This window comes from Podarcis melisellensis, assembly GCF_964234715.1.
Source record: "Podarcis melisellensis genome assembly, chromosome: 8".
Lineage (NCBI taxonomy): Eukaryota > Metazoa > Chordata > Lepidosauria > Squamata > Lacertidae > Podarcis > Podarcis melisellensis.
The window spans coordinates 53112296-53122581 of record NC_138540.1 but is presented as its reverse complement, the minus strand read 5'-3'; the positions used below and the strand labels follow the sequence as shown (position 1 = coordinate 53122581).

Genomic DNA, 10286 nt, shown 5'->3' with positions numbered 1-10286 from the left:
TATAAGTTCTCCCCTCCTACTTGCAGCAGGATGCAGGGCAGACAGCATCCCTCCAGCAAGCCCCCAAGTCCCATATTTCCTCAAGAAGGGGCAGCTTGCTCTCTTGCCTGGGTGAGCCTGCTGCAAAGAGGCCACCTGCACCCCTCTGGCTTCTCCTGCTTCCAAGGCACAGGTAGGGCCTCATGGTGGAGTCTCTTTCAACGTCCCTGCTCTGGCCTGTCCCCTTGAAGGTCTTACAGGGCAGAGCTGCAGCACACTTGGCCTGATGTCACAACTGGCCACCTGTTTGGGTGTCTTTCTAGCTGGACTGATTACGACACATACACACTTTTCACACAAGGGCTTTCCTCTGGAATTTCCCTTTCACTTTTGTAGGCAATACACATGGCATTGTAATGAATTTGCTGGCTTGCTGTGTTCAGTGTCTTTATTTATTTCATTAATGGATCACTCCTGAAATGATTGAACAATAAAAACACCACCCATATATACCTATATAAGAAAGAAGTTCAGGTCTAATGCATATGCAGATTGGGATAAAAATGTTCTCTTGAAAGGCTTGTTGGAAAAGGAAGGGAAAGGAACTTACTCGGAAGTAAGTTCACCTGATTATAATGGGACTTACTCCCAGTGTGTACATAAGGGTTGCAGCTGAAGCTTCTTCTCAGAGTGGATAGGTTTGCCTTTTCTTCTCTCTTTCCCGCCCCCCTGCACATCAGTCCAACCCAAGCCACCCACTGGTAGAAATCCTGGCTCCTGCTGCATAAGCTACTTCCATAGATGGTTTTGTAAGGGGATTAGAGAATCAACTGAAAGGAACGATCCAGGCAGGGCTCTGGTATGTTTTTTTAACACTGCATTTATTATCTGCAGAGTTTAAATATGATAATATAATAAAGAAGGTGTTTCATAATAATAATTGCACTTTCAGAGAAGCCTCCCTACAGCCAACCTGTGATGCCTATTTTTGCTGCTGCCCAGTCAACCTGGGTTTGAAGTACTGAGGAGCAGGATCAAGGCAGGGAAGGATGTTTCAAAATATTTTCCTCTCGCTCTCTTTCCCATTTTGTTTTTGCAAACTTAGGGAGGGGAAATAGTTTTGCTCAGTCTTTCGTGTGTGTTGATGAACAGCCATCAGCATTATTGGGCCAAATTAATTTTTATATCACACGTCAGCAGACTCAAAACCACTTAAACTTGAGCAAAGCCACTTCACTTTCCTTTCAGTTCACATAAAAAATAGAGTTGAGTTTAAAAAGCTCTTCTTCCTCTATTGTACAGGTGCTTTCATAAAAATATCTCTACCCATATGGAATTGGAAAAGCAAAATTAGTCAGATCTTGTGATGACAATAGTCAAAAGCTCTTAGAAATGATCACATGCAATCAAGCTAAAATGTACTGGAAGAAACAACTTTTATTAAGTAATTCAGTCAAACTTTGAACATAACATTGGTGCCAGGCAGGCATACATTAAGGATTTTTTTCCAGCAATGAAAAAACTGCCCAGCACAAGTAATTCCAGATACTGATTCATCCAAAATTGATCCCAGACTTCCTCTAGTTTTCTGGGAAACGCTTTGTTTATAAAAGTAAAAGTTATATTAACCAAGAAACATTACTTGGAAGTTTCTAAAGTCATTCCTTTCCAGCTGTGCTGCAGGTGATATTATACCAAAGAGCTCTGGTATTCCATTTTTTGTGGGGAGTGGGCTGAAGACATTCAGTTCATTAAATAAATGTAAAATAAGGGTTATATTTACAGCTCATGGGTTTTAGAATGACATGGGAATATGGGTAGTAAAAGGGTGGCAAAGGAGAGGCACTTGTGGACTAAAGCCAGAAGCAGAAGCACAACAGCAGAGAACTGTGTGGCACACAATTCCAGTACTGCCTGGCTTCCAGATGCTTGAGGTTCAGAAAATTGCCAGTACTTCCTCAGCTAGTTTGGCAGAAATGGCTTAGAGTCAGAACTCAAGTGCATGATTTCCCCTTAAGAAGTCAAAGGAGGCTGACCACTGTCCCTTAGGTCGGATCCCAGCTGGAGGTTCAGAAATGCTTAACAGCTTGGTCTACACATGAAGCAGAATAAGATATAACACTTCAGATAGCAAATGAGAACTCCCATTTTAGAATGCTCCCCTAATGGGAAAGCTCCCTGTGGGTTAGAAACTAGCACACCAGGAAGAAAACTCTATGATTAGGTTCTTACCTGCTGTGCTAGCTTTCTATGTTCACGGACTATATTTGTGCAAAATTCAATAAATGTTAAAAGGTTTTTCTCTTACTTGCCCTCTGCAATGTCATTGCCCATTCTGATGCCTCTGGATTTCACCCCCTCATTCCACTGCATATTCAGACCCCCACCTCCTGTAAGTGCTGCCCCATGGATTAATTTAGTCTCCTAACAATGAACAGAAAGAAACAACTCTTCTAGTGACAACTTGGCTCTGAGGCACCTGTGGAATCTGCTAATGAAGCAATTAGTGGTAAGAACAAGGAAATAAATTATCTCAAGACCAGGCAAACCTATACAAAAAACTGGCCTGGATAACAAAGGGGGTTACTCTTTTTTCAAAAAATAAATACTTTGTTTCTTTATTCTGCCCTTTGAAAAAGTTTTTTTTCCTAAATGTGCAGCTTGTGGAACAAAGCAAGTCAACTGTAAAAAAGACAAGTGACCAGCCAACATCTATCTCTCTGATCCATACCCTCAACGTACAGCTGTTTCTCTATCCATGGCCACATCAGGACCACCAAAACTTGACAACTGTCCCCCCTAAAACCCCTTCCCTCAACAATGGCACCCAAACCTTTCACTGCTGCTGCTCACTGTGGCTACCCAGCCCCAGTCCCTGGGTTGCCTTGTGAAACAGCAGCAGAAGGCAGCAGGAACTCACACCTGCACTGGGGGCACTCAACCCACTCCACAATTCAGTCACACAAACAAGGGCATTTTCATGTCCAGTGCTGTGGTCCAGTCTAGTTAATTGCTCAATATTCTCCACTACTAGTATGGGTTCCTGGGTGCTGTGTGGGGACATACACAGGTTCCTTCTTCTTGTCTCCTGAGAAACATCATGGAAACCAGCGTTTAGACCTGAAACACAGCATCATCCATGATCAGGGGACTCTGGGAGATTCAAACATAGATCCATGGTGAAAGGAAGGACTGCCCCCCCAATCCTGCTTAGTGTGGGCAGAGGAGCAGCATGTGCCACAAGCACCTGCAAACCAAGGATCCTGCCCATCCCACCCTGCCCAGGGGCTGGATCCACCTCCCATCAACTCCAGCCGAGAATGATGAGAACTGGTAGTTCAGCCCCATCCCAAGGGCCACCTGTATTCCACTAAGAAAAACTCCCAGTCTCCCAACCTCAGCTGCTGATTTCTAAAGTGGGGCCTCACACATTTTGTTTTACTGAAATGGCTCGAATTAGCTTCCTATGGTCTGTTGGAAGGATAGAGTGTCAAGGCCACAAACAGGGCTGAGGTTCCCTGAGCAAGGCAGGGAGGACTAGTGATTCTATGGCCTGGATCCCTTGGGCACATTGGCAAGGTCCTGTCCACTTACCGCTGAAACATACTGGCTTTTGGGGAAACAGGTTTTCTGCTCTGTGGGGGAGGGAAAAGCAGAGCCTTCGGGGATGGGGAGGGGTGAGCCAAGGTCTTCACAGAAGCTCTCCTGGGGAGCGCTGGATACGCAGCCACTGTCGGAGCCACTGGAGCCGCTCCTGGACATGCATTGGGAGGAGGATTCTGAGCTCTCAGTCGCTGGGGACAAAAAGAAGAAATTCAGCCACTAGACAAAAGAGTCCATCAGGGGTAGAAGTATATCCTAGCCAGATGTGTAAGAAACTGCAGCCCCAAAGAACCCACTCAGCTTCTGGGGAGCAGACACAGCAATGCTCTACACAATTCCAACCTTTCCACATCCTAGTTTAGGCCACATTCTGACTGCCCATTCCATGCTCAATGACTAGCTTATGATTATACCAGGCTCTCCTCTTGGACTGCTTGCCCCCATTTCTAAGGGTTATAGTGCCCTCCATTTCTGCTCAGTGTCCTTAGGAACTACAGCAGCCGGAACTGGGGAACCATCACAAAACAGCAAGAAAGTGCACAGGGGGAGGATAGCTTGCAAGAGGGCCAGAAAGTAAAGTTGCTGCCATGGACTGAAAGTGAGAGTCTAGAATCTTTCCCCCTGCCCCCCTCTGCCAAGCCAAGCAGCCATCTGCAATGCACAATGGTTTTAGAAACTGCTCCCAGAGAACAAGGATGGTTTCTGAACTGGGGCTGAGAGAGACAGGTCATACGTACTCATGGAAGGCTGGCTGCTGGTCTCATTCTCCATCTCATCCTCCTCTATGCATGTGCCCGCATCCAAGGAGTGGCTGGTCGAGAGCATGCTGGGCAGGAGAGACTGGTTCAGGTACATGTGCAAGTTGAGAGGCCCAAGCACTGTGCAGGAGGAGGATGGGCTGCCAGCAGGCAGTGGGGTTTGCGACCTCTTGTAAGGATTGGCGTGGTCAAACAGAGAGACTGCAATAGAAGCCCGAGTCCTGGCTCCTGCCAGCAAAAAAAGGGGGGAAGCAAGTTATGAAGAGCTGGATAGCAGCTGCATGGGTCCTTGAGGGGGGCTGGGGTGTGAGAGGGTGGGGTAGACTTACCCCTGCCTTTCATGATGTAATCAATGGCACGGTCATGGATGGCAGCTTCACTCGGCTTGATGTCCAGGAAAGGCTTGTTTCCCACACCCATGGACACCATCTCCTGCATCCGGATCTCTGGGGGTGACAACAACCATGAGGAACATGCCTAGCCTCACAAAAAAGCAGCTCCATGAGTTCTCAGGGCCACCAAGCCTAGCCACGGTCTCTGGCAAGACAAGCAGATTTCTGGTAGAAGGGGCAACTTAGATCAAACTTGGTCCACTAGATCACATAGCTTGGCTGCCTCTGAAGTAGCAGCTCTGAGCACAAGGAGTCCTAAAGGACAAAGCAACCGCCATACCAAGAAGCTTGTCCCAGGCAGTTGTCAACGCTCTAGTTAATTTCTCCCAAGAAAGTCATCTTGCTGGCATCTCCCAGGTATTATATGCTAGCCAGGGAAAAAACAACTGCTGGTAGTATTGGGGAGGGTCACCTGGTGCAGTAAAGTCCAGGGCTCCTGGGCCTTGGCTAGCAGGCACTTGTAGCTCTCCTGCCTTCTGCATATGGCATGACAAACTGCCCCCTCTCTCAGACACAGGACCGAGCATCTCTATTTCGTGTGACCAGTCACTCTCGTGGGAGTGGGGGCTTCCATGGAGAATCCCAGGAACCAATGACCTCCTTCATGTCTGCAACTGTCATGCCCAGAGAAGAACCTGGAGGCCCTATCCAACAAGCCGCCTGTGCCGCCCCTGCTGTTGCTTCCACGAGCCACTAATTCTGACAGAAAGGATTCAATGGTCCCACAGGGAAGAGGTGCCTGGGCTTTACTGACGCCAACCTTTATTGCGGGCAGCCTGCTCCCACAGGATCTTGGTAATGTCACTGGTCCAGGCCAGCTTGGTCTCGGGGCTACTGGCCTGCAGGACATAGGTGTCACTCGATTTCCGCCTTCTAAACCAGATCTCAAAGCGCAGCCCACTCTCGCCGGAGTTCTCAGTCAGGCCAATGTCTGCTGTCTGCAGGGACAGAGTGAGTGAGTCAGCAAGCCAGGAGGCAATTGGGGTCACATGCTGGTGAGGCAGAGGGGGCCCCTGAGCTGCCGCCATGATGATCCATGGTAAGCTTGACAGGGAAGGTGACGTAAGATGCACTTGGGAACATGAAGGTGTGAAAGCCCTGCCCTCCAACTCACAGAGCCCACAAGCCACACGTGGGCTCCAGAAAAACCCTAGTGCCACTGCCTACTGGCTAGCTGAGCATCTGGTTGCAATGCATGCACACAGCTTGATGTATCAAAAATCGTGCAGGTCTGCCTGAGGCAGCTGATAAAACTGGCTGCCTGAATGTGTGATGACATCCTGCTTCCCCCAAGTTTTATCTTGCACAGCCTGTGAAGAAGGCACCCCCCACCCTATCTGCTGCCATTTTAGTTTCTTGGAGAGGCAGCAGCACTCGCAAGCAGCCTTACCTTAAAGGAGCGTTTGTAGATGTAGACATCCAGCCCCCCCTCAACCCGCTTGGGCTTGCTGAAAAGGATCAGGTCTTCAAAGAGAAAGACATGGCGCTGGCACTTCCTGCGGCCCAAACAGACGCTGAACTCATCCTGGCGCACCAGCTGCCCCTGCTCCTTGAGGTTCACCTGGGCACAGAAACCATTCATTCATTTGCAAAAAGGTCTGGACTGGCAACATTCAGGGTGGGGGTGGGGAATGATGTCAGTTGTACACGGGAGTAGAGGACTGCGGGCCACGGGGACAAGCAGCAGGTGCCCTGTCGCCAAGGGCAGCCTGACAGGCCTCTGATGCCAGAGTCCCTCTTCCTCCATCCCAGAGCAGTCGGTTTCTAGCCTGCCTTGCACTCCAGGATGTGAGGCTGCTGCACTGAGATCCCTTTTCAGGGATCAAGGAGATGTGGAGGCAGCCAGGAGATCAGCTGGAGCTGTTCCTGGCAGGAATACGCTCCCCTCCCCTGCCCCCTCCTCCTCCCAGCACACTCACATCACAGTCCCGGATGGCGTCCATGGCCAGGAGGTCATTGCCGTGGCGCAGCTGGAAGCGCACCATCTCCTCGGCGGCTTGCAGGTAGGCCAGCTCCTGCTCCTGAGCCTCCCCACACTGCTTGATCAGGTCCTTCAAGAGGAGGGCGTACTTGCTCATGCGCTGGATGGGCTTCAGCAGGTAGGAGGCCAGGTCCATCTTGTCCCCCAGCTGCATCTGCTTGAGCTGGAGGCCAGAGCAAGAGAGCAGAGCTGAGTGGCTGGAGCCAGGGAAAGACCAAGGGCCACTCCACTCCAGCCCAACGCCTGGAAGGGGTTGCTGGGAGGGGGCAGGACTTACCTTGAAAAAAGAGTTCCCACGGCTGGCCAGGAGCGAGTCGGACTTGGGCTTGTTTTTGCTGTAGAGAGCATACATCCCAAACTGATCTTTCTGCAAAAGGGGTTAGAAGCACACAGGCCCCCCACAAAGGGAGGCCACAGACTCTGTCAAGGGATTGGCCACAAGCACGCAGGCACAAAATACAGAGCTTGGGCCTCAAGGAGAGTAGAGCGCTGCCACTACAAAAGCCTGCTTCCAAAGGTGATGGCAGGCCCAGGCTAGGCTATGTCCAGAGAAGATAGTGGAGGCCCCATCCTGGAGGCCTTCAGCTTGCGCTGGGGCTCCTGCTGACTCTCCTTTATCCTGTTCCCCTTTGCAAAATCCTCTCAGTAGGCCTTGTTCGTCTGCCTGACTGCCTCTCCCTCCCGCTCCTGCAGTGGTCCTTGGACCTAGAGCCAGAAACACTGGCGCTATGGGTGGGCATTTCAAGGGCATTTCCCCTTGAGAGCCCTAATCCTTACCCTGAGGCCTGCCTGCCCACCTACCAAAGTTCCCTGCAACCAGCCCCTCCCCAGCCCTGCCTGAGTTTCTCCAGGCCCCTTACATGTCTCAGGAAGCAGTGGCTGACCCGTAGCGGGTGGTTACAGCAGTTCTCCAGTTCCCGCAGGAAGTACTGGCTGTGGAAGTCGTAGAGCTTCTCCAGGTTCCCAAAAATGACGCTCCGCTTCCCCCGCAGGTCTTGGGGCAGGTCCAGCCGCTCCATCTCAGGGAAGTAGCTCTCAATGATGTAGCGCAAGGACCGGACGTACTCCTGCTCAGTCATCACCATCTCCTCAATGATGTGCCGCAGTTTGCTGCAAGAGAGGAAGCCAGGAGCAAAGTTGGAGGATGGTGAGAAGAGGCTTCATTCTTCAAGGTCTGTGGAGCCAGAGGGAGAGCCTACCAGCTTGCTTGGAAAAACAAGCTCTTCCCCAACAGCTGCAGATAAAAACACATCCCTGAAGCATTTTTAATCTGCATCTGCCCAAAAAGACGTCTCTCCAACCCCACCAGTTTCTTCTTGCCGTTCTGAACAGTGCTCCATGCTTAAGCTGCCAACTGCTCTGCCAGCTGACTCCCCCTGCTGGTCCATTCTCCCCCCCCCCCCCAGAATTAAATAACAGGGAACTTCTACACTACAAACATATGCTGGTGCTACTCCACTTTAACTGCCCGGCTGTAGATTGTTGACAAGCTGAGAACACCCACCTCCCTGAATGAGGAGTCCCAAAGGGACTGGCTGTTAAACAGGCTTCTGACTGGATCTGCCCACAGCCCCACTTGTTAGCAGGTGATACTCCAACCTCATCCATACCTACCTGCCCAAGCTCTTTGCCTCTGGTATGGAGAGGCTGCTCCTCTGCTCCGCTTGCAAGCCGCCAGGTGCCCAACTGGTTGGGCCGAGGTGTTGCCGGGCCACATGCTCAGTACTGCTCACTTCCAGCCCCTTGATGAAGACGCCGGTGTTGCCATAACGGGCTGGCTCACTCAGAGTCCGCTGGCAGTCAGAGCGCAGTCCCTCTGTGCAGGGCAGGTCAAAACTCTGGGCCTTCCTCAGGGGCCTTTTGGGGAATGGCTGCTGGCCAGAGGCTGGGGTGGAGGGGCGGGAGGGTCCTGCCTCCAGGACTTCCACAATGCTCTCCAGGGTGACCTTCTCCTTCTTAGAAGCCTCTGGAATGACCTGGCTTGGGAGCACAACCTGCTCCCCAGTCCACCCAGGGAGACGGAAGGGGAGTGGCCCCTCCAAAGGCAGCCTGCCCTCCTGGCTGAGCTCTCCCTCAGGCGATGGCTTCAAGTCAGGAGGGCACAGAGAACTCTTGGTCCTCAGGGCAGCTTCCAGCTTCATCTCAAAGCCCAGCATGGTCTCCTGGCACTTGGACCAGGCTAGCTGCCATTGCTTCAGGGCACGGCTGCTCTTCAGCTGGCATGCCAGCTCCTTCATCTCTTGGAATCTGGCACTACTGATTTCTGGGTGCTGCCTCTTGTAGCTCTCCAGGCTCCTGAGAGCCGAAGCACAATCCTCAAGGGAGCTGCCCTCCTCTGTGCTGATGCTGGAAAGGTGGCGCATGCCCTCCAATGCCCATTCGTAGGCCTGTAGGGGTGGGACAAGGAAAAAGCGATCAGTGGAGGGAGGGTGGGTGGGATCCACAGGCCTCTGCAGCTAGGCCACAACAAGAGGCTCTCTATCTGAGGCTAGGCCCTGTCACCAGCCTGACTGACTGCCAAGCACGGCTGCCAGGCTGTGATGGAGGCTGCAGCAGCTTGGCTTGCTCAGGCCCTTCCCAGGAAAGGCGGCGCTTGGAGCTGTCTGGGGAAGGCCCTCCTCTCCTTTGTCCACAGTCTGCAAGCCACATCAAGCTTTTCCATGTGCCTTCCTTTGCCCCCCCACCCCACCTTTTCTCTCCTGCTCCATTTTCATCTTTTTCTCTAGAATCTTGTGTGCGCAATCATGTGTGTCAAGTATCACATGGACGGCTAGGACTGGGGCATTGGCTGACTCGTAGACAGCAAAGACACAAGACTGGAAAAGGCCCTCAAGCAGAGTGCTGGGGGTGCATTGGCCTGCTGCCTGTAGTGGGAAGATCAATGTGACAGGATCAGTCCCAAAATGCCCCACACCCACCAATACTCTGCCCAACAATAGATTTGTGGGGAGTTATTCCAGAGAGGTATCCCCCTCTTCCACCACCACCAAGAAAGCAGTATGTGTTGGGGGGGGTGTAGTCAGAGGGAGCCACCAGAGGGCGCCTTGTGTGTATAGAATCCTCCCAGGGGTCAGCAGCCTTTTTCAGCCGTGGGCTGGTGGGCCATTCTATATGGGGGGAGGGCGGGATGAACGGATTCCTATGCCCCACAAATAACACAGAGATGCATTTTAAATAAAAGCACACATTCTACTCATGTCAAAACACGCTGATTCCTGGACCATCCGCGGGCCAGATTTAGAAGGCGAGTGGGCTGCATCTGGCCCACGGGCCTTAGGTTGCCTACCCCTGCCTCAGCCCCAAACTGAAAACAACTGTCCCCAGAGGGAATGTGGAGAGCTCTGGCAGATCTGGAGTAGGGCTAAGGCTAAGCCAAAGGAGGGATGCAGCCTGAAGGAATGGCACAAGTGGGCAAGCTGTGAATGCAGAACATGACCCCCTGCACGCCGCAATTTGGACATAACTGCATTGGAACAAAGATTGCTCCTGCAACCAACTCCGAAGTGCAGAACATTGCCTCACATCCCAGTAAAAGTGACCCCCTTTTGTCAATTTACAAGAAAGGCTTTTGGA

The 10286-nt window shown here is 51.6% G+C and overlaps 1 protein-coding gene across 1 annotated transcript in view; it reads right to left on the bottom strand.

Annotated features, from left to right (window-relative positions):
- Positions 1-2245: 2245 nt before the first annotated feature.
- The window catches only part of PLEKHG4 (pleckstrin homology and RhoGEF domain containing G4), a 33992-nt gene continuing 25951 nt past the window's right edge, over positions 2246-10286 (bottom strand). Inside the window, exons 13-22 of the mRNA XM_081921773.1 lie at positions 8328-9100; positions 7574-7823; positions 6991-7080; positions 6652-6876; positions 6123-6293; positions 5493-5670; positions 4670-4786; positions 4320-4568; positions 3574-3773; positions 2246-3099 (exon numbers count right to left, since the gene is read on the bottom strand). Of these exons, the coding sequence (XP_081777899.1) occupies positions 3094-3099; positions 3574-3773; positions 4320-4568; positions 4670-4786; positions 5493-5670; positions 6123-6293; positions 6652-6876; positions 6991-7080; positions 7574-7823; positions 8328-9100 (2259 nt within the window). The 3' untranslated portion in view covers positions 2246-3093. The remainder of the gene's footprint in view (positions 3100-3573; positions 3774-4319; positions 4569-4669; positions 4787-5492; positions 5671-6122; positions 6294-6651; positions 6877-6990; positions 7081-7573; positions 7824-8327; positions 9101-10286) is intronic.